Source organism: Myotis myotis, unplaced genomic scaffold (assembly GCF_014108235.1).
Source record: "Myotis myotis isolate mMyoMyo1 unplaced genomic scaffold, mMyoMyo1.p scaffold_m19_p_3, whole genome shotgun sequence".
Lineage (NCBI taxonomy): Eukaryota > Metazoa > Chordata > Mammalia > Chiroptera > Vespertilionidae > Myotis > Myotis myotis.
This window is the reverse complement of record NW_023416335.1, coordinates 111646162-111673569: the sequence shown is the minus strand read 5'-3', so window position 1 is coordinate 111673569 and position 27408 is coordinate 111646162. Positions and strand designations below refer to the sequence as shown.

Sequence of the window (27408 nt, the reverse complement as noted above, 5' to 3'; positions counted from 1 at the left end):
TCAAATATTTAATCACCTCCTCTAGATCATTCAGAAAATATTATTAGTATTTTATAGGTTATGAAAGCATTTTCATTGCTTATTTATCATTTACAATTCCCCCATTAGCTTTCAAAAGAGATTTGAGGCTGCCTAAGATATAAACTGCATATGTCATATGGTTTTTAAAATATAATAGTATAAAGAAGTAAAGGAAGCTTTATGATAGCCCTTATTTTTTCTTTCATAGAAGTCACATTAAAAAATCATGCCATGCTAAGGTACAGAAAGCTTACACTTAATACTAGAGCTTCCTTATTAAAGTCCTGATTTCTTACCTTGTGTTGAACTTGCCTGTATGCCAACATTAACCGAGGGATCCCCATGGGCCAGGCACTATCCAGTACTTTACAAGCATTAACTTGTCTCACTCCTGAAACACACCCATTGGGGGGATATCATCAACTTTATTTTAAATGAAAGAAAACTCAAGATTAAAGAGCTTAAGTAGCTTGCTCAAAATTTACACAGCTAGTGAGTGGCTGAGAGAATGCTCATCCAGGTAGGTCTGATGGTCTCCAGAGCACTTTATTGCTAATCAATATTTTTATTTATTTTAATTTTATTAAATTTATTGGGATGAAATTGGTTAATACAAATATATGTTTCAAGTGCACAATTCTATAATACATCATCTGTATATTGCATGATGTGTTCAATTCCCAAAGTCTAGTCTCCTCCATCACCATATATTTGAACCGTTTATCCTCTTCCACCTTCTCCTTCCCCCATTCTGGTAACCTCCATATTTTTGCCTGTTTCTATACATTTGTTTTGTTTATTAGTTTGTTGCTTTCTGTTTTATATCTCACATATGAGTGAAATCATAAATATTGGGTAGCATCCTATTAGTGGATGGATCATAAGATCAATTTCAAAGCTTGTAATCCCTTTTCAAGCAAATATGATAGAATAACAATGATCAGAGTACATCCCACAAAGTAAAAACAAGTAATATTTCAAGAAATTTTATTTACAGTCTGTGTGTAAAATTTATATGTGATACAAAATTTATTTCTAACTGTAAATTACTATCTTAAAAAATGCCAAAGCTACTACACTAAAATATATTGACCCTCACTCACACACATTCCAAACATAGGAGGACTACTAGTTTTCATAAATCTGCTTTCTACAGAAATCTTTATAAGAAATAAGTTAAGAGATTTGAGCTTGTGGAGGGCAGAGCCGGGCGCGCGCAGGGAGGCGGCGGCGCAGGTGAAACTGAGGCCCCTTCAAGTGAAGTGACTTGCCTACGGCTACACAGCTGGATCACTCTGGCTACTGTGTTGACAAGAGACTGTGGGGGGCAAGGGTAGTAGCTGGAAAACCTGGAGGAGGCAACTGCACTAGTCTAGATCTCCTTGGCGTGCTCCCTCTTCACGCTGCTCTTGCCACTGGGACTGGGGCGGCCGAAAAAGGCGCCACCTCTGGTGGAAAATGAAGAAGCTGAGCCAGGCCGTGGTGGGCTGGGTGTAGAGAAGCCGGGGCCCCTGGGTGGAGGTGGGGTATGGGGGCCCCAAATGGGCTTGCCTCCCCCTCCCCCGGCCCTGCGTCCCCGCCTTGTGTTCCACACCCAGCTGGCCCACGGCAGTCCCACTGGTCGCATCGAGGGCTTTACCAATGTCAAGGAGCTGTATGGCAAGATCGCGGAGGCCTTCCGGCTGCCAGCTGCCGAGGTGATGTTCTGCACCCTCAACACCCACAAAGTGGACATGGCCAAACTCCTGGGGGGCCAGGTTGGGCTGGAGGACTTCATCTTTGCCCATGTCAAGGGACAGCGTAAGGAGGTGGAGGTGTTCAAGTCGGAGGAGGCGCTGGGCCTCACTATCACCGACAACGGGGCCGGCTACGCCTTCATCAAGAGCATCAAGGAGGGCAGCGTCATTGACCACATCCAGCTCATTAGCGTGGGCGACAAGATGGAGGCCATCAACGGGCAGAGCCTGCTGGGCTGTCGGCACTACGAGGTGGCCCGGCTGCTCAAGGAGCTGCCCCGAGGACGCACCTTCACACTGAAGCTCACGGAGCCCAGCAAAGCTTTTGAGATGATCAGCATGCGTTCAGGGGGTGGCCGTCCTGGCTCCGGCCCGGAGCTGGGCACTGGCAGAGGGACTCTCCGGCTCCGATCCCGGGGCCCTGCCACTGCAGAGGATCTGCCCTCGGCCTTTGAGGAGAAGGCAATTGAGAAAGTAGATGACCTGCTGGAGAGTTACATGGGCATCAGGGACACAGAGTTGGTGGCCACCATGGTAGAGCTTGGGAAGGACAAGAGGAATCCAGACGAGCTGGCCGAGGCCCTGGATGAGCGGCTTGGTGACTTTGCCTTTCCTGATGAGTTCGTCTTTGGTGTCTGGGGTGCCATTGGGGATGCCAAGGTCGGCCGATACTAGGACTCCCACTGGACCTTGCGATGACCTGAGCCGGGCCTGGTGGGAGCCTCTGGGGTGAGGGCACCAGCGCCCAGGCTCCGGCATCCGGCTCCGCCTGGCCCTGGCCCAGCAGTCCCAGGATGTGGCGTGGAGGTGGGGCTGAGCCCCTGCCCCACTCCAGTTGGTACCACTCCTCCCTAATCCCAGCCTGGCTGGGGTCCCCAGCTGCCCCCCTACTCCCACCCTGTTCCCCACCTACCTCAGCCAGATCAGGCTCTGGGAGGGACCAGCCAGATTGGGCAGCCAGACCCCACCCGCAACACTTTCCACATCAGCGGCCAAACTGGTCCCTCTGTCTCCCTGCGGCCTCGGGTTCTGTTTGGGGGTCCTGACCTCCTGGTTTCCTGACATAAGGAATTCAAAAGGGAGAGCGTCCCCCCCCCCCCCACACAGCAAATGCAATAATGCCCCCTCCCGCCATTCCTCCAGAGGAGCTCCCTACCTCTGCATTTGAAACACAAGTCTGCTGTGAACCCCCCACCTCCCCACCCCACTCCTATGTCTCCCTCAGCCCAGCCCTGGACAGACAGGGCATGAGGGATGATGGCGGTGGGCTTTTGTATCTGAATTTGCTGTCGAACATAAAGACTCCGCTGTTGAAGAAAAAAAAAAAGAAAGAAATAAGAGATTTAAAAATCCATGACTCAGTATACATGTCCCCGTGGGAAGCAACTTCACAAGCCAACCCCGAAGCAGAAAAAGTTTTCCTAAAATAGTCAGATCTGACTTGTCCTGGGCCTATTTGCTGATAGTAAATCATTCATCCACCACTGCAGCAATAGTGGAGAAAATAGATTTTTCTTTTGTAAGAACAAAAGTCCAGAGATTTCAGGAAAGCATTTGAGAGCCATGCTCTCCACTCAGGGAAGACCCACAGCTTCTGGGGAGAATGTGCACTATTACATCCAGCAGCTTCCAAGAGAGGGCCAGATTCTCCTCTTCTATGCCTTTGCTGCATAAAGAACTAAAACTTGAGTAATCCAATACTCCACTCATTCTCTAATGATATCACTGAAAGGTTAACATTAACTTGTAACTCACACATAGCTTTAGTGCTGAAAATCAAACTCCTGCCCTAAAACAAAGGCACTATTTCTTAAACAATGAGGGCCAGCAGGCTTCACATACTTTACGAGAACTTGGTGATCATTCTGCTGGGAGAACACCTTGCTACAGGCAGCATGTCTTAGAGGGCCCAGCTCTCACAAAGGCATTTTCCTAAGATCCAGAGTCGAAGTGCTTTCATGTTTTCAGTCTCCATTTCTTCATCTTTACATGTAGATATTAACACCAATCACACCAAGTTGCTACTAAATGAAATAATTAGGAGACACCCGCCACAAAGTAGATGATGCTTCACAAAGGTTTGTTCTCTGCCTTTCTGCCATGTTAAAAAACATTGTCACACCAATCCAAGGAAATTCCTGGCCATGATGCGAAACTTCAATGTTGTGGCTAGAGACACTTTGCCAACATCCCTCTCTCCTTTCCATTAGTCATACTGAACTGTAGCCATGCCTGAGTCTACACTCTTCTAAATCAATTTCTGTGAAGTTTTATGTTGTACTCCTTTTAAAAAATACATGACTACCACCATTCTACCAAAATATGTATAAAGAACACATCTCTTTACTTCCTGGAAAAGTACTCTTACAAAATTGAAAGAATGTCTCTTACATCTAAGTTTCTGGAATTTCTTGGTCATCTTATGGTCAGAAATAGTTAACTCTGTAAATGTTATCTTTCCTTTCTGGGTTTCTTCATTTAATGTAGCAGTTGTTCAACTTTCATTCATCTTCTCTTATGTTCCCTGCCCAAGAAGATGATTTTTAGTTCATTTTCATAGGGGACTTATGCTTCTTGAAATGTAGGATCCTTATTCAATTGATATTCTCATAGCACAGTGATTAAGATGGCCCTGTGGAGTCAGGGGGATGACTCAAATCTGCCCTTTGTGACTTCCCAGATGGATGACTGCATTTATCCCTCAAACATATATATATTTGCTGGGGTCCAACCCCAGCAGGTCCAGGGGTCCCCAAAGGTGTGGACGGAGTCGGCGAAGAAGGAACGACACGGAGACAGCCTTCAGTTGATCAGCAGCCTAGCCAGGATCTCTAGCCAAGTTCTGATTTGGATCTCCAGCCAAGTTCTGTTTGTGTGGTTTTTTTTATTGTCTTGTTACATCTGTATTTATACCAGTTGATTTTAATCCTGTCAATTTCTATTCCAAAGGTTAGGGCATTTCTTATCTCCATTCCAGGGAGTAAAGATTATGTAGCTTAAGGGTGATTGTTCATAATTAAAGTGATTAACTACCAGCCTGGCATTTAGTTAAGGGGTTTTATCCCCTCCCTAACTTCAGGGAAAAATCCCTACCTGGGGAAACAACCTTTCTCAGAGAGGTGACCTTGGTTAAAACACATAGTGCCAAGAAGGTGAGCAAACACATCAAGAACAGCACGCCATATACGCCAGGTCCCTTGAAACATACACTGTGCAGATGTTTCCTTTCTGCAGCAACCGCACCAAGCAGCAAGGATGGACTGGCTTCCAGCATATATTTATCTCAAGAATAACTGAGATAAACCACTGTGCCAACCACCTAGCACACAGTGAGCTCAATGAGATATTGTTACTTACTATGATCTCCTTATTCAAATGTTGTTCTGGATTTCTAAGTTATACTAACACTGTCTTTTGCATATGTATTTTTTGTTACAAGTCACTTCAAATCCTTCTTGTAAAAGATTAATGAGTAAATAAATCCAGCAATTTGATCCTGTGAGCTCACAGTCTAGCCTTTCTGTTTCTAGGAGTGGATTTGATTTTCTCCGAAAGTAGGACAATTGCTTCAGTATTGCTTACTTAGACTTCCTGAAGTGACTTCAGAATAAGCCTTGATTCCATTCTTGGTGTAGCTGATGTTAGATATGATTGCAATTGTTCATAGAAATTGTGCATTATGAATAACACCAGACAAACTCAACTCATAGGGTTTTGTGAAAATTAAATGGGGCAATGTGAAAAGAGTTTGGACATATTAATGCTTTCTTGCTATTACATAAGATTTGTGTCCTCTCTTTCACACAGATTTTGCACTGACTGAAGACAGTGTAATCACTCCTTTGTGCCAAAAAGGATATTTCCCCTGTGGGAATCTGACCAAGTGCTTGCCGCGTGCTTTTCATTGTGATGGTGTGAACGATTGTGGGAATGGTGCTGATGAGGAGAACTGTGGTGAGGACTCCCGCTCAGCTCCATATGTGTACCCCATTTTGTGAACCTTCAAACTGTGGGTGAATCAGATAATAATTATAATGAAGTGGAAAACATGGTTTGTTATTCTATAGGGAAACCCTTTGTAACACAAATAATAGCTCCCAAATTTATTTATGACTAGAGGCCTGGTGCACGAATTCATGCATGGGTCAGGTCCCTCTGGGTGGCCTGCAGGGAATGGGTCAAAACCCACAGTCCAATGCCTCCTTCAGCTCCTACCTGCCACTTCTGCTCATTCCAGCCCCACTGTGCCTGCTGCAGGCTTGTGCCCAATCATTCCTGATCAGGAGAGGCTCGTGCTGCTGCAGAAGCACTCGCCAGCCATGAACCCTGTGTCTAGCGCCCTCCCAAGAAGAGTGGCCTGCGGGATTGGGCTGAAACTGGCTCTCCAACATCCCCTTAGGGATCCCAGATTGTGAGAGGGTGCAGGTCAGTCTGAGGGACCTCACCAGTGCAAGATCGGGCAGGGGAGGGGCCCTGGGAGGGCTCCAGAGTGTGTCCGGCCCATCTGGCTCAGTCCCGATAGGCCAGACCCCAGCAGCAAGCTAACCTACTGGTCAGAGTATATGCCCCCTGGTGGTCAGTGAACGTCATAGCAAGTGGTTGAGCAGACATAGTATATCATTAGCATATTAAGCTTTGATTGGTTGTTTGGTTGTTCTGCCATTCAGTCTATTCGCATATTATCCTTTTATTATATAGGACTAGAGGGCCAGTGCATGAATTCGTGCATAGGTGGAGTCCAGCCAGCCTGGCCCCAATTGGGACAGATCGGGGCTGGGCCTTTTGGGAGAAGGAGACAGTGAGAGATTGGCCAGCTGTGGGGAGGGGCCATGGGCAATTGGCCGGAGGGCCCCACCCCCAATTGGGGTGGGGTGGTCTCTTGGGGACAGGGCCAGCCATGGGGAAGGTCTGTGGGCAGTGGGCTGGCTGGCCACGCCCCCAAATCGGGTGGGGGGCCAATCGTGGGTGGAGTTGGCTGGGGGGAAGGGCGCTGGGACAATCAGGGTGGTGGGGGCTCATTGGGGGCAGAGCAGGCTGAGGGGAGGGATTTCAGGCAGTTGGCTGGCCAGCCCTAACCCTGATAGGGGTGGGGGCGCTGATCCTGGTTGGGGCCAGGTGGGGGGAGGGGCTGCAACAGGTTGGCTGGCCAGCCCCGCCCCCTATTGGTGTGGGGCGGGCAGATCAGGGGTGGGGCCATCTGGGGGGAGGGGCCAAGGGAGGTTGGCCAGCCGGCCCACCCCCTGATCAGGTCAGTTTGCTGACCGCAGTGGGTGTCATAGCAACTGGTTGTTCTGGTCGTTAAGGCATTCTGGTCACTGGCTTTTTATATATATATAGATAATTAACTGAACTTTCATATACAGAGGTTGTTTAAAATAGAAACACAGTATTACAAAGCATTATATTTGATAAAAATTATATTTTAAATTCTACTTGGATATACATATTTTAATTTTAAATGCCTTTTTATAACTACCTTGTTATGGCTTTGTAATTGGTTCAATATGAATGGACCTGCCAGAGAATTTACTTAACAGACCCATGTTGAGTGCCCACAATGTCCCAAGTGCTCTCAAAATCACTGGGACCCAGCAGGTTTAAGGGAGACAATAATCTTGCCTTTGCAAAGTTCACATGGACCATGTGAACAAGGAGAAGAATAAACTTATACATAAATAAATACTTTCAGAGTGATAGTGCCAGGAAGTATATAAAACAGGATAATGGGCTAGAAAGTGACTTGGAGGGAGGGCTACTTCAAAGACATACCAGAGAAAGCCTGTCTGAGATGATGTTTGAATTGAGAATGAAATGAAGAGGGAAACCATGAAGTATTCTGGAGGAACAAAGTTCCAGGCAAAGGAATAAGCAAGTGCAAGGGCCCTGAGGTTGCATGAAATAAGACAATGTGTTTATGATACAAAAAAAAAAGCCAGTGTGGCTTGCACAGAGTGAACAAGAATATAGAGGGTGAAGAATTAAGCAGAGGCCAGATCATGAAGGGTCTTACAGGCCATTTTAAGCCTGTATATTGAAACTGTATATATTGTCTAATATAACCTGTGCATTTTCTTCTCAAAGAGACTGTGCCAAGAGAGGCTGCCATGCCTAGTTAGTCACAGAGTAGACACAAAGACCCAGATCTTCTGAATCTGAAAGAATCCCATGTGTTTTATACCACACAGAGCTGCAACTTGTTATCACTGCCCAGCTAGCAATCAAGGGGACACAGCAAAATCCAGCATGCTCAGCTGATAACAATTTTGAAAAAGAAATGTATTTTAATAAACACTGCCTTTATAATTATTCAAAGCGTGTGTATATATTTTGAAGGATACCCTATGTTTCCATTATATATTTTATGATACATACATTTGAAATCTTTGTAATTTCAAAAAAGAGAAAAACTCTAGATGTCTACCTAGTGTTTTCTCTCTTACCTTCAATGCTATCATTCTATTCTTTAAAGCAATTTTAACTGATTTTATTATCAAACTATTAGACTTTTGTTTTGCACTTTGACATTTGATTTACACCATAACTGACACATATTCATCACCATTTTACAGGGGACACTAGTGGATGGGCGACTATATTTGGCACAATCCATGGAAATGCTGATAAAGTGGCATTCACCCAGGAGTGCTGTAAGTGGCATTGCTTCAATGACTCTGGACGTTTTGAGATGTATAGGTTTATATGAGGAAGGTGATCAATTCCCTTTATATTTCCATTTCAGTTCAATGTGTTTTAGGATCACACTATATCTACTATATGCCTGGGGACTGAAAAAGTAAAGAGAAAAATACAAAAAGCTCCATTCATGCTCATTATTATTTATTTTTTAAAATATATTTTATTGATTTTTTTTTTGAAGAGAGGAAGGGAGAGGGATAGAGAGTTAGAAACATTGATCAGCTGCCTCCAGCACACCCCCCACTGGGGATGTGCCCGCAGCCAAGGTACATGTCCCTGGCTGGAATCGAACCTGGGACCCTTCAGTCCGCAGGCCGACGCTGTATCCACTGTGCCAAACCGGTCAGGGCTCATTCATGCTCATTATTGTATTAGTTTCTGATACAGGTGTGGACTAATTATGATAAGTAATAAAGAACTTACTCCCTTTAATTACTTTCTTCATACCAACTACTTTTCAGCTCTTACGGTAGGAATTGAGGGTCTAATACTAAGATGTGGCCTTAGCTCACACATGCTTAATATTGTAACAGGAAAAACAAGTCCCTATAGAAGCAGGAATGATTCAGTATTAGTGAAAAACTTGAGGAATGGTGTTTGCATAAGGGAACATGGAAATCCCTTGGAAGAAATAATGGCTCTGCCATGGATGGGAAAGACCCAGAGAGAAGATGACATTGAGATGAACTTAGAAAGTCAATGGATGGAGGGAAGGGTAAGAGGTAACAGAGTCAGCAGGAGAGAAAGATCAGCAAAATCCTGAGGGGAGAAGGTACAGGGCATGCTTCTCAATGCCTTTCATAGGGTGCTGAATGTGTGGTGGGGGAAGAGCAGGAGCTGAACCTGGAAGCATAGGGCCTGTCCATAAAGCATTTGGGCTGCATGCTTTGGAGTTTGGCCTCTATGTTATAGACAGAATTGTGTCTATGTATACACATGTATTACATATATGTGTAATAATCTAATATATTATATTATATTATATAGAATATACATGATATAGGTACACACATAGACATAATTATGTAGGTGTATGAACAATAAAATACAACACTATCAGTATATTATACACTTTGAAATACCAGGTTATAATTACCACTTATCATATATTATATTATACACAAATATATCATATATAAAAGTTAGAAATTAAAAAGAGTAAATTAAAAGATTAGAAATAAATATAACTGAAAATTTTGATAGTTTCTCCCTGCACCACAACGGGTCATTTTGTAAACACCCCTTTGTGGAGATCACTTCTGTACACGTGGCAACCACCAAAGTTTTGAGCCTAATTTTCTTTTATGAAGAGGAAAAGGCTCACAATAAGAAGTATTTGTGATAATGATGTTCCCATCAGAATTGTAGAGATTAGATGAGAATGGTGATTCTCAACTTGGGAAACTCCCCTCCCACCACTCATCCCGCCAGAACATTTGACAATGCTTGAAGACGTTTTGGGTTGTCACAGCTGGAGGGAGGTGGGTTACTACTGGCATCTAGTGGGCAGAGGCCACAGATACTGCTGAACACCCTAAAGTGCACAGAACAGCTCCCAACAACAGGCAGTAATCTGATCCAAATGTCAATCTTGCCTGAGGAGAAAGAATGCTGACAGAGATACTGGTTACTATGTTTCTTGCAATGCTCCAGACTAATACTAAGAATCGGAACCCAGAAAATACCATTGGGAACAGTGAGGTAGAGATGCAAGAGGCATTTCAGAAGACTCCACATAGCTTGGGCTGAGGTTAGCTTGCAGGTGAGGAAGTTCTGCTCACAGTCTGGTTTAGGCAACAGGACCAGCTTGGGCTATCCGGAATTCTTTTATTGGTAAACAAGGGTGTCCAACCACAAGTTTTCAATGTAATTAACACTATTCTCAATATCAATAGACATTGAAGTAGTATTTAGGAAGTTGAGCTAATTAGCATAAACTTATAAATGATATAGAATATTTTCCAAAACTTTATACACTAGAAGGCATCTTGTGAATTAAGTAGGTACTCAACACAAGTTTCTTGAATTGATGAAAAGTCAGTGAAATTGTTTTTTAAAATCGAGTTTGGATAAAAGTAGTCTGAAAGAAGCCAAGCAATTACAAAGAATTTATACTCAGATTAAAATGACTAATAATAAAGCTTAAATTTTGAAAATAACTCTTTCTTAGCTCCATCAAAACAAATATCCATGGAATTAGAGGCAAAATCAAATGCTTCATAAATGGGTGTTCGCCCTCATACCACCCCCCCCCCCAACCACCACCACCACATACATGTGATTGATTGTCCCATGGGCCAACGTGGTCTGGTTTCACCATAGAGTTCTCACTCCTTTATGTCATTGTCTTAATAATTATGAAGGCTCCTTCAGAGCAAGTTCTGAAGACTTTTCTCCTTCTAAATGCTTCCAAAAAACGACCCTTCAGTTTTCTTGGCTTTGTAGCTGCTCTGTACCCTTTACCTTCCACCTTAACTTCATAGCAATAAACACAAAAAACCCAGGTGAGAGCGTATCTGACTTGGTTGATTTTAATAGGCATGATGGTGGCTACTGTAAAACCTGAATCTAACTCTTCTCTAAGAGGAGCTTAAAGGGGGGAAAGACTTGAATTTAATTTGAATCAACAAGTGTTTATTGAGCTGCCTCTTTATGCCACTTGATTAAATTAAATTGACTCAATTATACCCATCAAAGATTTACTCAAACATACTAATGTCCCTCATTGAGAAGAACATAATCTTGTTTCCCTATACATTTTGTTTGTTTGTTTGGGGTTTTTGTTTATTTGCTATTTAAACATTTCCATGGTTTCTTTCTAATCGCTTGTTAAGTGACTATGAAAAGAACACTGGGAGCTTGAACTGAGATGAATGCCACACTGGTCAGTATTTGACTACAAGAGAATTTTTATTTTCTTTTATTATGGGACTGAATTATTTCATGAACATATAAATGTTATACATTCAAAGAAAAGAGAACAATGTCAGTTATCAGAGATAAAGTCATAATTAAAGTATTTGCCAAGTGAAATCTTGCTCTTTTGGGCCCCTAGTTCTAAACCAGTATCCACCACGTTGTGACTGCAAAGAAACAGAATTGGAGTGTGTGAACGCTGACTTAAAGTTGGTGCCGCCCGTTTCCAGCAACGTAACGCTGCTGTGAGTAGAATTCACATCTTAATGATATTTGCTCCTAAAGTCACTGGAAAAGTGTGGAGCCTGATCTAATCTCTCTTCGTTATGTTTTATGTTACTTGTATATTAAAAAATAATAGAAATACCCTTTAAAACAGCCTGTCATCCAAGAATTCTGTGTGCTTCTTCTCTGGGGAAACAACGTCTTAAACATTGTACGTTAGGTTACCCAGGTTATCCTTTAGCTCACAAATTCTTGTCATCTGAAGTTCTTATTTTCACTTACTTTATGATTTATGTATTGTTGTTAATATGCCATTACTATACAATTAAAAATCAAAATTAAGGGAGAGCACTCACTTATTTTACCTCCTTTTTAAAAGTGGTAATTTGTTTGAAGTAGGAAGGTATAAGAGAGCTAGTTGTGTCATAATCATGTATGTGTTTGTGTACTTTGCATAATGTTTTCAGAGTCTCTGGAATTTGCTGTCATATCACAATTTAGGCATGCATAAGCTGGTTGTTTTTGGGGTCTTGTTTATTGTGTTCTATTAAAATATCCAAAGAATAAAAGACAAAATTAAATCCCCATAGATGTCCCCGTCTATTATGCCAACTGTCTAAAGTGGTCAAATGCTTGCAAGCTGTTTTAATTTTGTGCTATGGACATTTTGTTATCACATGAGAAAGTCTTCAGTTACAACAGTGCTTTTCAAATGTATGAAGCAGAGTGAAGGGTCATCAGAAAGGCTCTTCGCAAGCACAGAGCTTCCAGGAAGAGTTTGTTTGGTCATAAAATCCTTACTGAAATCTTCTTTATATGTTATTTTAGGTCTCTGAAGAAAAACAAAATTCACAGTCTTCCAGATAAAGTTTTCATCAAATACACAGAACTTAAAAAGATGTAAGTAGCTATTAAGGGTGTATTAATGGGAAAATCCAGTGGGGTATTTTTTATGATGTTTTTGATCTAAAAGTAAAACAAAATATAAAGTTGATTATCTTTATATTAAATTTACTTATCTAAATGTAATTAATAGTAGATAATAAAGCATTAAAAAGTATATTATCTTTCCATTTCATAATTTAAAGTGAACTGGTTTATTATAAACATTTGTGGAGCTAAATTGGAGTTCAGATGAAGCAGCTCAATAAAAAAATACATAGTTCTGTGCTTTTACTCCAAGTCATTTGGAAAATGACATTGCAGATTCAGAGGCACTAATTGCACCTTTTACCTTGGAAAAAGAGTGTTAGCACAAAAACACTGACCAACTTATGGGAAGTCCCTCTTTTTTTAATGAAGTAAAACCTTAACCTCTTATTCAATAAATGATTGCTCCTTCTGGCAGCTCATCTTATGAAAAAGCATAGGGTTGAGAAAAAAAAAAAAAAAAAACAAAAACACTGACCAAAACAAAACACACACACACACACACACACACACACACACACACACACACATATACACACACACACACACACATACACACACACACACAAGGGGACATCTGTAATAGCTTTCAACAATAAAGGTATATTAAACAAACAAACAGAAAAAACACTGACAAGAAAGATCAGATAATTTAACACACAGAATGCTGAGATACAAACTGTCTTTCAGGATGACAGAAGAAAATGTGACCTTAGTGAAAGCAGGGATATTATATCTGAGGAAAGAAAATGTGAATAAACCGCACAGTCAGCAGTGAAGAGATGCTAGTCAGTGAGGAGCTAAGTGCCAACATGCTTCCAGCATTGTCCCAGAAAGAAAACCAGGGTCTGGGAGATGTGATCTCTGAGATCATCTCTCAGGAGGAGAGAGGTGGATTGTCCAACTCCACCTCAACTTGCATGAACCATCTTTTTTTATTTTTTTAATATATTTTATTGATTTTTTACAGAGAGGAAGGGAGAGGGATAGAGAGTTAGAAACATCGATGAGAGAGAAACATCGATCAGCTGCCTCCTGCACACCCCCTACTGGGGATGTGCCTGCAACCAAGGTACATGCCCTTGACTGGAATCGAACCCGGGACCCTTCAGTCCACAGGCCGACGCTCTATCCATTGAGCCAAACCGGTCAGGGCATGAACCATCTTTTGACAGCATCCACATCAAAATAGAAATGGCTTTTGCTTTGCTTCCCTGCTCACTGAACAACCTTATGATGACTACATTAACTTCCCAAATTATTCATCCTAAAGTATTTTGGAAGTTACCTTGGATAGACACCAAACACACTCCTATTAGTGAAATGGGATACCATCTATTTAAATAAAGACATTGAGAATGTTCAGCATTTGAGAGTTTGGTAGCTATGTATCAGTCCCTCTGAGCTATGTATCACTCTGGGATAATGAAGAGATCAAGTTCTACATTTGCCAGGATTATCCTTAGACTAGATTTTAAAATGAGCAAGGTAATACTGTAGGGACCCCTTGGCAGTGCCATCTTATTGTTTGGTTCTTCAACATTAGCTATGGAGGAGAACGTTAAAATCCAGGAATAAAAACAATCTGGTCCTTTGCTGCTCCTGAACAGATGCACTTGGTTTGAAATCCCATCAACAATTCTGTGTTGTTGTGAATTGGGAACAGACTCCCTCATCCAAGAAAGGGAGTCACCAAAGGATGACAGGACCTTGTGTGAGTGTAGGAAACCATGCCGAGGTTTCATTACAGCCTCTGTAAATCCCATTTGCTGTAGGAGCCTGCAGCTTCATCCTGGAGCATGTGGTCATATTGTCCTTGTCCCACAGGAGTAGCTATGCCTTGGCTCTGGGTTTCCAGATTCCTCTAGAGAAAAGGTTTTAACTGTACTACTTCTGGTCTTACTGGAAATTCATAGAATCACCACTTGTTCATTATAGGAATCAATATTGCCTCTGTGCAGCCTGAATAATGCTCAAGGGAGGAAAAATAAAATATCACTGGCAAAAAGGAAGGGAAAAGACTCATGCTTTAGAGTAGCTTTTAAATTTTGTTATCTAGAGTTTGAGAAAAATTTATGAATTTCTAATTAAATCTTATTAATCTTAAGGTAACTTATGACAGTCTGCAATGGTTAAATAACTTACTAGATCTATAACTAGTTAGTGTAAAAGCCAGAATTAGAGCCCATATCTTCTGATACTCAATGCAATGTTTATTTTACTTTTAAAGTATATTTTATTGATTTCAGAGAGGAAGGGAGAGGGGGAGGTAAATAGAAACATCAGTGATGAGAGAGAATAATTGATCAGCTGCCTCCTGCATGCCTGACACTGGCGATTGAGCCTGAAACTCGTGCATGTGCCCCGACCAGGAATCCAACCATGACCTCCTACTTCATAGGTCGATACTCAACTGCTGAGCCATGTTGGCCATGCCACTGTGTTTAACTTATAATAACCAGAAACTACAAGATAGAAAGAATTTGTTCTTAGCATCTAATTGAATCTTCTACCAACACACCCTGTCCTGCTTCATGCAGAACTCCCTTCTATACCTTTTGCCTCCTAATTTGAAAGAGGCTGACTTCTGGGGAGGCAGGGGGCGGTCACTAAAGGATCAAGTAAAGAGAATTACAGTTAGACTTCTTAGGCCAAGTTCTTTCCTGGACCAGTGAGCCATAGCTTTGTTCTAGGTCAATACTTACCTCGCATGGTATCTGCCAGCTCACTGAAAAGCAGAATATGGGAGGACTAGCTTAAATAACTCAGGCTCCAATTTTTTTGTGAAAAAAAAGTAGGAATTAATGTTAGTTGCCAGATCAGGTGGAAACTTTTCCAAGTAAATGTTTAACTCTGCTTTGTCTGAGAAAATTTAGGTAAAACATTATAGCCTGATATCTCCCAGCAGGGGTTCTCTTGATGCAAGTTATTTGATGCTTTCTAGGCAATTTGATTCCTCCTCCCCTCCTGAGACTCACAGATAATAGATTATAAGACTCCCATCAGTAAACATTCACTAAATGTCTATTATATGCAAGGGATAGCACAGGCTCTGAATATACAGCAGAAAACACTTATGAAAAGCCCTCTTCTCACAGAGCTTAACCTCCAATGGAGGAAGATAGATAACAAAATACATAGTGTGTTAGATAGTGATTAGGGCTATGGAGAAAAATAAACCAGGAAGGGAATTAAAGGTTGCTGAGGGAAAGGAATTTTAAACAATATCAATATGCTAATAAACTGTGTCCTGTCACATAACTCTACTACTTCCCCAAGCATCTCAAAAGCTCCTCCCATTCTAAAATTCACCTCATGAGACTGATCAAAGCACACCCAATCAGGCTTCTATGTGACTCTTCAGATATTTAACACTGACCATCACCCTGCAGCCCATCACAAGTCCTTTTTCCAAGCAGCCTCAGAACCTTCAATTCTTCCCTAAGAGGCTGGTTTTAAATCTGTCATCATCTGCTGACACTACTCTGCCCTGTGTGTAGTATCTAGAATAATATGATCACTGTAATGCGGCCATAGAACTTCCTTTCTGAACCTCACATGTGCTAAAGTTACATTTGCTCTTTTGGTAGCTACTTCATACCCTTAACTCACAGCCATCTTGCCTCTAAAGTTCCCAATCCTGTGTCAAATGTATCACTGCTAAGTGATAGCTTCTCCATCTTGCAGTTGTCACTTATCATTTGAGAGCTAGCTGTGGGTCCTTAAATGTACCCCTATCCAGTCTCATCCTGCTAGATTCAGCTTTTCTTACCAGAGTATGAATATCTTTTTGGATCATCCAACATAATTCACTCCCAGTATTCTATCACCTGAAAATAAGATGATCCATCTTTACTCAAGTCATAGAGTGAAACACTGAAGAGGACAATCATCTTCCAAGACCTCTTTACCAATATTCTTTAGAAAATGTGTATCTTTATTTTTGTCCATAAAAACATCATTAAACCACCATGTCAATGCCTGATAAACATATAAGCAATGTTGGCCACACATTTTTATCTGATCACTTTTTCAAAGACAATCAAGTTGGTCTGCTTGTCCTGTTTTTCATGAACTACCTTATCCGCTTTCTCTCTGAGTCGCTTACAAAGCAGCATTTCAATAGCTTGTTCTTCAATCTCTCCTAGAACCAATGTAGCTTATGAAATCCACTTCTTCCCTTTTTGAAAAATTAAAATTGCATTTTCCATCTTTAATTTTCCAACTGCTCTTCCTTTGTCCAGATTCCTCTGTAATTGATCATGACTTGGTGTTCTCATTTTTGTGTTTCTCAGTTTCTAGGAGACATCTTCCAAACCATGGGACTTTGACTCATTTTGATTAACATATTCTACCATCTTGGGCTTTCACATCTCCTGTCCGATATCCTTTCTATTTCCTTCAGTCTGAGATCATCTTCATTGACTGAGAAGACAGAAACTATGTAGGAGTTGAGAATTTATTTTGTATACTATTTCATAATATCATAAATTAGAACCCATATAGTAGGCTTGAACTTTTTATTAAAATTGTCTTATTTCTAAAATATAATAGAAATACATTGATATTGCCCACACTATTATTCACTGTCTGAGTTTTGAACATGACAAACCATTTTTCAATTCTGATTTTATTTTTGTGAACCACTCACATTTGTCCTTGAATTTTGAAGAAACTGCTCACTGACCACCATACCCTCCCTCTAAGTGTGATGATCTTTCTGGTTCTCTCATGTACCAGGTACTACTGCCGCCACCCCCGCCCCTCATTGTTGCATATGTTGAAACATAGCTGAAAATCAATGAGTATTTGTTGAAGGAACGATATGCAATACTAAAAAGATTGTGGGGAGCATCTTCAGCAGGGAGAAACAAACTAACATAAGCAGAAACACTCAAAGGATATCGGGAAGAGAGTGAACAGGGCAGGTTGTCTAAAAAAAAGTATATGCACAGGAAATGATGGTGCATGTGCTAGAAAGGTCATTGAATCATAATTGTAGGGCCTTTAAATGCCAGGCTAAAGAATTCAAGCTTTATTCTGTCTAACCAGGGAAAGGGCATGTATAAATTTGTGTTTTAGATGGTTTTGAGCTAGTAAAGTTAATATGCATTCTTAACTTGTTTTGGAATATAGCTTAAGAAATACTATATTTAACATTAAATGAGTTTCTCTGGTCTGAAATGCTGTAAATATTCACAGTGAAGTTGAGGTAATTTAGGTGCTCAGAAGAATAAATTCCTAACTCAAAATGAAATTTTTATTACCAGGTGAATAAATGTTGTTCAATTATCTGAAAGCTTTGTTATTGATTAGTTTATTAACTTTAATAATCTTTAAAAATATCAAGCCTTTCTAATTTGGGGGAGGAGCAATTTAAGATGATCTTTCAGAGAAATAAAGTATAATTTATGGGACTGACTATAATACTTTCTCACTGCTACCATGGAAACTACCAGTCATTCTCCTGCTCATTGTAACATAAACCTTACATAATTTAGGAATTCCATGTTAGACTGGTTCTTGTTCAAGGCAATCATTGGCAACAAAATGTAATTCAATGAGTCACCTGGCTCATGAATACACCATGATGAGTTAAAAAAAAATAGCCCATAAACATGCTTGTCATTAAAGTATATATTTGCTTTAGTTCCAGATAGATAAATTCCTGGTGTTTCTGCTTGAAAACTCCTGACAGCTGAAACAGCAGGAATTCATGAACCAGTAAGTTATTCTTAGAGAAGCTATTCAATGTTAAGTATATTAAATGGACTCCTATCTCCACTCTGAATAAGAAGGGAACACCACTTGCCAAATTGTCAGGTTTCCAAATTTCCCTTAATATTCACCAAGCTAGTATTCTTCAAAGAAGAAAGGGGATGCTAGAGAATAGAGTAAAAATTTGGCACCTGAGTCTGAGACAGGGCACGTAAGACTCCAGTTCGTTCTCAGGTGCCAACAAGCTGACTAAATACACTAGAAGCTCTTTATTATTTAAGGAGATGGAGTCTTAACTTGTGTCAGTGAAGGCAGTTAGGCTGTACACATCAGATAAGTCATGCAGCTCTGGATGTGTGGCTCAGTTGGTTGGAGCATTGTCCTGTACACCAAAAGACTGTGGGCTCAATTCCCAGTCAGGGCACATACCAAGGTGCCAGTTGGATTCCCAGTCAGGATGGCGTGAAAGAGAGGCAACAGATTGATGTTTCTATATCAATGCTCCTCTCTCTCTTTTTCTCTCTCCCCACCCCGCCCTCCCTTCCACTCTCTCTCAAAATCAATGGGGAAAAAATTCTTGTGTGAGGATTAACAAAAAAATTAAAAATAAAAATAAATACATCTACATTAGAAAAGACAAAGATGCTAATTGACCGTACCTTTGCTATGCCCAAGTCATGCCCACCAGCCAATCAGAACGACTATATGCAAATTAACCCAACCAAGATGGCGGCCAGCAACCACTGAATTGGAGCAAGCCAGAGGCTTGGTTGCCCCGGCGATGGAGGAAGCCAAGCTTCCTGCCGGCCCTGGCCGGCTGTGGCGTCCGCAAAAGGCAACAAAGTTTCAATTATAGAAGCTAAATAAATCCCACATACCTGCTTCCAGCCAGTCTCCAGTGGGAGCTTGGGTGGCTGGGGGCTGTGGCCAGCCTGCAAACAGCCATCAGACCCTCACCCAGGATGGCCAGGCACCCCAGGGTAGACCCCTACCCTGAAGGGGCTGTGCCCAGCCTGAAAAGAGCCATCAACCCCTCACTGAGGCTGGCCAGGCACCTCAGCAGGCACCCCCCCCCCAAAGGGGCTGTGGCCAACCTGCAAACAGCCATCAGCCCCTCAGCCAGGCTGGTCAGGCACCCCAGCAGGGGCCCCCACCCTGAAGGGGCTGTGGCCAGCCTGCAAACAGCCATCAGCCCCTCACCTAGGATGGCCACACCCTCATGGGGTGAGGGTCCCCACGGGGGCCTTGGCCAGCCTACAAACTGCCATCAGCCCCTCACCCAGACTGGCCAGGAACCACAGCAGAACCCCCCATCCTGAAGGGGGTGTGGCCAGTCTGAAAACGGCCCTCAGCCCCTCACCCAGGCTGGCCAGGCATCCCAGTGGGGACACCCACCCTGAAGGGGCTGTGGCCAGCCTGCAAACAGCCATCAGCCACTCACCCACGCTGGCCAGGCACCCCAGCAGGACCCCCCTCCCTGAAGGGGATGTGACCAGCCTGAAAACAGCCCTCAGCCCCTCACCCAGGCTGTCCAGGCATTCCAGCGGGACCCCCACCCTGATCCGGGACACCCTTCAGGACAAACCAGCCAGCCCCCACCCATGCACCAGGCCTCTATCCTATATAATAAAAGGGTAATACAGTGGGGCCTTGACTTACGAGTTTAATTCATTCTGTGACGGAGCTCATAACTCAAATTACTCGTATGTCAAATCAACAGTGAACGAATAAGACACGTGATGCTGGGCTGATGTTGTGGCATTCACTGTGACATTCTCTGTGCCAACTAGCGGTGGGGTATCTGAAGCTGGCTCATAACCCGAATTTTAGCTTGCAACTCAAAACAAAAAATCGGCTGAGAGACGGCTCATATCTCTAAAAACTCATTAGTGGGGACACTTGTAAGTCAAGGCCCCACTGTATGCAAATTGACCCTAACAGCAGAGCAACTGGGAATGACTGGTCACTATGACACACACTGACCACCAGGGGGCAGACGCTCAATGCAGGAGCTGTCCCCTGGTGGTCAGTGCACTCCCACAGGGGGAGCTCTGCTCAGCCACAAGCCAGACTGATGGCTGCCAGTACAGCGGTGGTGGTGGGAGCCTTTCCCACCTCCTCAGCACCGCTAAGGATGTCCAACTGAAGCTAGGCCTGCTCCCTGCTGGCAGGTGGACATCCCCCGAGGGCTCCCGGGCTGCCAGAGGGATGTCTGACTGCCAGCTTAGACCCAATCCCCTGGGGAGTGGGCCTAAGCCAGCAGGTGGTGATCCCCCGAGGGGTCCCAGACTGCAAGTGACGGGCCCTCCAATGACTCTCTGGGTATGCGACCCTCCTGCTGACCCACCTCTGCAGCCACAGGCATTGGTCGGCCAGAGTGAGCAGAAGGAAGGAAATAATAAAGATCAGAGCAGAATTAAATGGCATAGAGATTAAAAAAACAACAACAATACAAAAGATCAATAAAACCAAGAGCTGGTTCTTTGAAAGAATAAACAAGATTGATGAACCTCTAGCCAGGTTCACCAAGAAGCAAAGAGATATGACCCAAATAAACAAAATCAAAAATGAAAGAGGCAAAATAACAACAGATCCCACAGAAATACAAAGAATTGTAAAAAAATAAATAAAAAAAATACTATGAACAACTGGTCAACCTAGAAGAAATGGACATATTCCTAAAAAAAACGACCTTCCAAAACTCAATCAGGAAGAATCAAAAAATATAAATAGGCGTATAACTATGGAAGAAACTGAAGCACTAATCAAAAAAACCTCCAGCAAACAAAAGCCGATGGCTTCACGGGGGAGTTTTACCAAACATTCAAAGAAGAACTAAAACCTACCCTCCTCAGACTATTCCAAAAAATTCAAGAAGGGACACTTCCAAGCTCTTTCAATGAAGTTAGCATTACCCTAATCCCAACACCAGATAAAGACACTACAAAGAAAGAGAATCACAGGCCAATATATCTAATGAACATAGATGCTAAAAAGTAAATCATGACTGGCAAGTTGAAATTGGTGAACTAGGCCCAGTTCAACCTCTGGTGGTTTTTTGGACCTCAAGCACTTTGCCAACTTGCCTTGTGCTTCTCACTCTGCATCTCAATATAGAAACGAATAAAACTTGCCCTCTTATTTTTTTATTTTTAATTTTGAGGGAATAGAGCAAAGAGAAATGAGGAGTTTGCGGTAGAATTTGGCTGTGAGAGACTGGCTGGTTTCTCATGGTGAGCACCCCTGCAGGTCAGAGCAGAAAGACTGCCGAGGTTCCCATTTGCAAAAACAGAACGAGTTCCCTCTAAATGTCACACCAGAGTTCAGTGGTACATCCCAGAGATGCCCCAGTCTCACTGTATGGGTTCTACAGGGTCAGCAGGTATCAGCTGGTTCTCAACCATCTGTCCTTAGAAATGTCTTCACATTCCCATATGGGAGTTGGACTTGAGATTTCATAAGCCAAGTTCATAAATGTCTGTAGGGAAAGAAAGTGGATCACACATTCAGCAACCTGATGAAGCACGCAAACCATGATCACGTGACTCTTCTATCTTATTCCCACCAGATTTCTTCAGCATAATTGCATTAGACACATATCCTGGAAAGCATTTTTTGGATTACATAATCTGCAAATATTGTGAGTAATCTCTTTATAATTATGTTATAAGTGTAATTTTAAGTAATGATTAAAAGGGTAGAATGGTACTTTTGAAAGGTGTGACTTAGTTGTAGAGAAATGAGAAAATTACATTATTACAAAGGGCTTAGATTAGTTACTACATTGAAAGTAAGATTTAGAGGCTCTCCTTAACCTTGTTTACTCAAATTTGGGTCATTTCCACAATATTTTGGCTTTTTATTTTTTCTAACCCATGCTAACTTACCCATACACTTTCTTAAAATGCTAGTCTAAGGATGTGACCAAAAAGGACAAAAGCAAAAAATCATAATCCCTATGTTTATTCTACTCTTATTCTAAAATATAATATCCCGACATGTTATTTTGGGCCACTTTTCTGGTCCTGACTGTGGTGTTGCACACACTAAGCTTTTGGCTATCTGTGTCTCCTGTTGTCCCTCACTTTCCCCCTCCCCCTTAGTAAAGTGCTTTTAGAAACAGGTGCCCGTGCTTCATGGTCATCATCAATGGCTCATATTCTAATTCACGTGACTAAAATGGGGTCATGAATTTACCTAATTCGCTCACTCATGCTATTTGTAGATATCTCAACCACAACTGCATTACAGCCCTCAGACCTGGAGTGTTCAAGGACCTGCATCAGCTAACTTGGCTGTAAGTATTCTAGCTTTTCCTGGCCCAATCTTAATGATATTTATCAGTGTTCACAGTTTCCATCTATTTGTGTATCTTGTTTACTATACTTATTTTTCTAGTTGTCACATAATCTGGAGCACTTGAGTGGTAGCTGTGTGAAAATAACTGGTGCCATGCCCTTGCAGGTTGACCTCTGAGCCCAGAACTGGGCTTGCTGAGGCTTCTATCCACCCAGTGTTTACCTAGGGCCGCATTTCTCACCTCAGCTCTATCGGCATGTAGTACCAGATAATTCTTTGATTGGGGGAGGAGGTAATGTCCTTGTGCATTTTAGGATGTTTAGCAGCCTCTGTGGCCTCTACTTCTACCTCACTAGATGCCAGTAGTACTAGCCGCCTGAGGTTGACAACCAAAAATGTGTCCAGACACTCCCAAATGTCCCTTGGGAGAGAAATTGCCCTCCGTGGAAAACCACTGGTCTAGAAAGTAAGCACGTTAAGAATTTTTTGGGTTTCCAGAGCACTCATAGAAAAGTCTGAGTGTATAGTGGCTTTTGGTGTGTCACTACTTTCACGGCTGAGCCATCAATCTCAGCCCAAGGGGTCTCACCTCAGATGTCTGTGTTTCATCAGGGAAATGAACAAAGGGCAATTAGAAGGCACTCTGTGTCTGCTTGCCCATTTTCCATAGTTCACCCAGGCCTAACTGAAAATATCAGGGCCTCAATTTTACCCAGACCCTCTATAAACTGTGGTCCCAGGCTTAATATTGCAGGTAACTTTCTTACTCTTCCTAGGCCTCTTTTCCTCATCTGTTAACTGAAATCCTAATTGCTTTTTAAGAGCGATGTTATGAGGACTGGCTTGCATGACATATGTAAAGTGCCATATGCATTGTGCCTGGCATATAGTAGCTGCTCAATTAGCACAATGAATGTGACTCCCTTCTCTAGATCCTCAAGAACTTCTGGCAATAAGAGGAAATGGTATTTGGCTTCAAAAGCAACAAAAGAAAAGAAGGCATATTTCCCCTTAGTCTATTTTTTTTTCCTAAGAAATACCATATAGATTTAAAAACAGTAATTTGAACATGTAAATATTTTCACTCTTTCATCCTCTAAGTTCCTAATGAATTTATTTGTATCAACACCATTAAATACATCATTTAAATATTGTGAGACTATGGAACCACTTGTGATTTCCTAAACATTTTTTTCAATTCATTCTTTATTTAGTCAATTAGTGGGTCAAAGCATTTAGGGATTCCTAGTTCAGCCATTGAGTAAATGAAAGTAGCTTGTGTGTGACCCACGTGTCCAGAGGTGAAGGGTAAAACTTGGGTCTGAAAGTCCATCAGTATGGACTTGCTCAATGCTGGGCTGGGCTTTGGGAGGAAAGAGCTGCCTTACCACAGGGTGAAGGGAAGGCTCTCTTGGAGATGAGTAAGCCTAGTGTGAGGGGACAGAAAGGGGGACAGCAGGTGTTGGACAGAGGCAAGATTGTCACAGGCCTTTAATTTTTCCTGATTTTACTTCAAAAATATCTCTGACATTGGAAATGTTTGTGATCTGTTTTGTCAGAATTCTAGATGACAATCCAATAACCAGAATTTCACAGCAGCTATTTGCTGGATTAAATTCCTTGTTTTTTCTGTAAGTATTCACCTCCCTTTCAATACATCTCTCTGTACATTGCAATGACATCTAACACCAGCTTACAAAAAGAACTTTAGAAAAATCAGGCCCACTATGATCTTTATTAGTCAAAATCTCTCCTGTATTTGCAGTCACAATTACAGTTGCTACTTTCTGGCCAGGGTTCATGTATAATTTAAGCCTACCAGTTGAGTTTTTTTATCTCCTTTCCTTTCTTTTAGTCCTAAGGCATGTTTACATTTTCAGTGGTTGATCAAAGATAATGTTCATTGTTATCTCCTAACTACATATAAATTGGGTGGAATCTCCTAGAAGATTAGTCCCAACTACATTTTTAACAGAGGAAGATGTGCCCTTGCCCACCAAGATTCACTGAAATGCCAAAATATTTGCCCTACCAACAGAGTCACTCTCATACTTAGGTTGTCACTGTTTATTAATAGACTATAATGATCTATCAGCAGGGCTCTATTATGTCCCTTTGCAGTTAATCAGATAACATCATTATTTCTCCATTTGTCGGAGGGGGGGGGCACAATATCACAAATTAATTGTGCAGCTTAACGTGCTCATGAGTTGTTTTCTTGGACCAAATATCCCCTACATCACTTCTTAGATTTAATTCCAGTGTAGCTCTTTAATATTGTAAATGATGAATGTTTCCCTTAAGAAGAAACTTTGGATGAGCAGTGCTGGAAATGATTGCAAATTCGGAGTTTACAAGAAAAATTATCACCTAATATATATTTTATTTCATATTTTATTTCATCTCATAAATTAAATTGTATAACATTTATTCTCAGGTTATATGTCATACTGATGCACACATAGCTTCTTTGACATTGGTTTCCTTTTCCGCGCCACACACATATCTAGATAGCATTTTGAAGAGGAAGTTATGTTGATAGTCTTCATCCTAATAAATCAATTTTAGAATACAAGTTTCCATATTATAAGAATAATAAAAATACTGCCCTTATAGTGGCATATCATTGCTTCTCTTAAAAAGTATTTTTTTAAATTTAAGTATAGTTAGTATACAATCCAATATTGGTTACTAGTTTCAAGTGTACAACATTAATTAACATCTTTTTTGTGTAAAGGTCTATGGTTAATAACTACTTAGAAGCCCTTCCCAAGCAGATGTGTGCCCAAATGCCTCAACTTAACTGGATGTGAGTATGCATGTAGGCATTAGTTTGTTATTTGCACAGTTTGAGGAAGCTAGCCTTGAAGTTAATTCATAGTTACATAAAAATTCATCTATGTTTTTCTTCCCAAAACTAAAATCTGATCCTGTTACTTTCTGGTTTAAAAATCTTTTGAGAATTCCAGTGCGTGTGAGGTTCAAGTTCATACCTCCCCCTTGAGCACCTGGGAACCATCATTTCCCTCCTTCACCTATCTGGTCTCTACCTGCCCCTCCGCTTTCATGCCTTCTTTACACACGCACCAACAGTCACTTCCCCCAGCACACATGGTTGACTTGAAAAGTCTTGCTCCTTTATTCTCTTGGTTAACCCTAATTCCCTTCAAAAGTTCCCTTAAACATCACCTCCAGGAAGCCATCCTTGACACACTTACCAATTTCAGTGGCTGCCTCTGTGCTCCCTTTATGCCAAGAACAGACTTCCACTATGCCACCCAGTTTCTAGCCTGCACACCTACTTCACAGTACTAGAACCACTGGTTTACTGTGTGTCCCCTACCCTTTTAGAAATTTCATGAGGGCAGAAACCCAACTATGATTAGCACAATGACTGGCACATATTAGGAGCTCAACAAAACTCAGTTAAATGAAAGTGCTAAACTATTTCAACTCTTTGTTGGATTTTAATCAATACTTGTTTAATCATTCACTTAAATTCCTTCATGGCTTCACCACCACTACCCACCATTCTTTATCACATTTGTCCTCATGGTTTCCTGAGGTAGGCAGTGTGGTCACAGGTAGCCATTTCCTACACTGGGAAAGTCCACTAGAACTCTTCTCACATCAAATCAGGGGACTTAAAGCCCACAAAATGATAAAATTTAGTACCTAAATTATTGATTCTCTCTTAACTGGCCTCAGAATTACTTGTGACAATGCTAGTAGGTGGCCTTGTGTATACTTACTGTGTATTTACTTATATGCCTATTATCAAAAGGCTTTTATGGCATAAAGGGCTCACTGAAAAAATGGCCATTTTCCATCCTGAAAATCAGGATATATATATCCTAACTCTGATATTTAGGATTTGGAAGATAACTTAGGTCTGAGTTTCTCCTTCAGCAAAATAAAGACAATATTGGTGGAATATAAGATATAACTATCTATTACACAATGGTTAAATGTCAAGGCTTTACAGTCAGACAGATATGGATTAGAAGGGCAGTTCTACGACTTTCTAGCTGTTTAACCAGAAGAAAAGTGAATTTCTGAGAAACTCAGATTCCTCACATATGACATGGGGGTGATAATATCAACAACGTATGTACTCAAAATAGTACCTGACAGCATAAAAATCCAATAAATGGCAGCTACTGCTATTATGGGGGTAATATTAGGATCATTAACAGCATGGTATCCAGCATAGATAAATACTCACTAAATGTTGGGCTGCCCTTTCCCTCAATTTTATTAAGTTCTAACATCAATTGAAAGGAAAAAAGAAGCATAATATGAATTATACTAACTGCAGTAATTAGGAGGGAAGCATAAAAATTGAAACAAAGTAAAAATAAATATCAGAACAGTTGTATCAACAAAAAGTGCCTCTAGACATACAATTTGTGCAAAAATATTAAATATATAATTCCTCCATGACTTTTAGGGATTTGGAAGGCAATGGAATAAAGTATCTTACAAATTCCACCTTTCTGTCGTGCGATGCACTCACTGTTCTGTAAGTATGCAATAAACTTTGGTAAATGAGGGGCTACCCAATATATTTGAAAATCAAAAGAAAATATTGACAAGGAATTTTACAGTAGTGTCTTATTTACAGCCTTAGTCTGAAACTGCTGTATTATAAAATGCCCATGTAGCTTGATTTATTTTGAAAGGGGTCCAAGCCTTACCTTTAGTGGCCACCATGTAGGTCTTCAGTTGCTCTTCTTGTTTTTGAGGACAGTCACTATTTTTGTGCATCCTCTCAGCTGAACTCATACCTGAACCTATGTTCTCAAAAATGAGATAATGTATAGAAAAGTGACTAGTTACCCAGTGATTGTTACTGCCAATTACATTT

General features: G+C 41.4%; 2 protein-coding genes across 2 annotated transcripts in view; both read left to right on the top strand.

Moving 5' to 3' along the window:
* The first annotated feature begins 529 nt into the window (after nucleotides 1-529).
* LOC118650547 (PDZ domain-containing protein GIPC1-like) lies at nucleotides 530-2480 on the top strand. Its single transcript, XM_036298949.1, has 2 exons — nucleotides 530-541; nucleotides 1398-2480. The coding sequence occupies exons 1-2, from the start codon at nucleotides 530-532 to the stop codon at nucleotides 2430-2432; spliced, it is 1047 nt and encodes a 348-aa protein (XP_036154842.1). The 3' UTR covers nucleotides 2433-2480.
* A 534-nt stretch (nucleotides 2481-3014) lies between these two features.
* RXFP2 (relaxin family peptide receptor 2) overlaps nucleotides 3015-27408 on the top strand; it is a 41056-nt gene continuing 16662 nt past the window's right edge. The window contains exons 1-10 of the mRNA XM_036298947.1: nucleotides 3015-3030; nucleotides 5541-5711; nucleotides 8327-8404; nucleotides 11509-11614; nucleotides 12423-12494; nucleotides 21811-21882; nucleotides 22468-22539; nucleotides 24101-24172; nucleotides 25279-25350; nucleotides 26992-27063. Coding sequence (XP_036154840.1) covers nucleotides 3015-3030; nucleotides 5541-5711; nucleotides 8327-8404; nucleotides 11509-11614; nucleotides 12423-12494; nucleotides 21811-21882; nucleotides 22468-22539; nucleotides 24101-24172; nucleotides 25279-25350; nucleotides 26992-27063 — 803 coding nt within the window. The remainder of the gene's footprint in view (nucleotides 3031-5540; nucleotides 5712-8326; nucleotides 8405-11508; nucleotides 11615-12422; nucleotides 12495-21810; nucleotides 21883-22467; nucleotides 22540-24100; nucleotides 24173-25278; nucleotides 25351-26991; nucleotides 27064-27408) is intronic.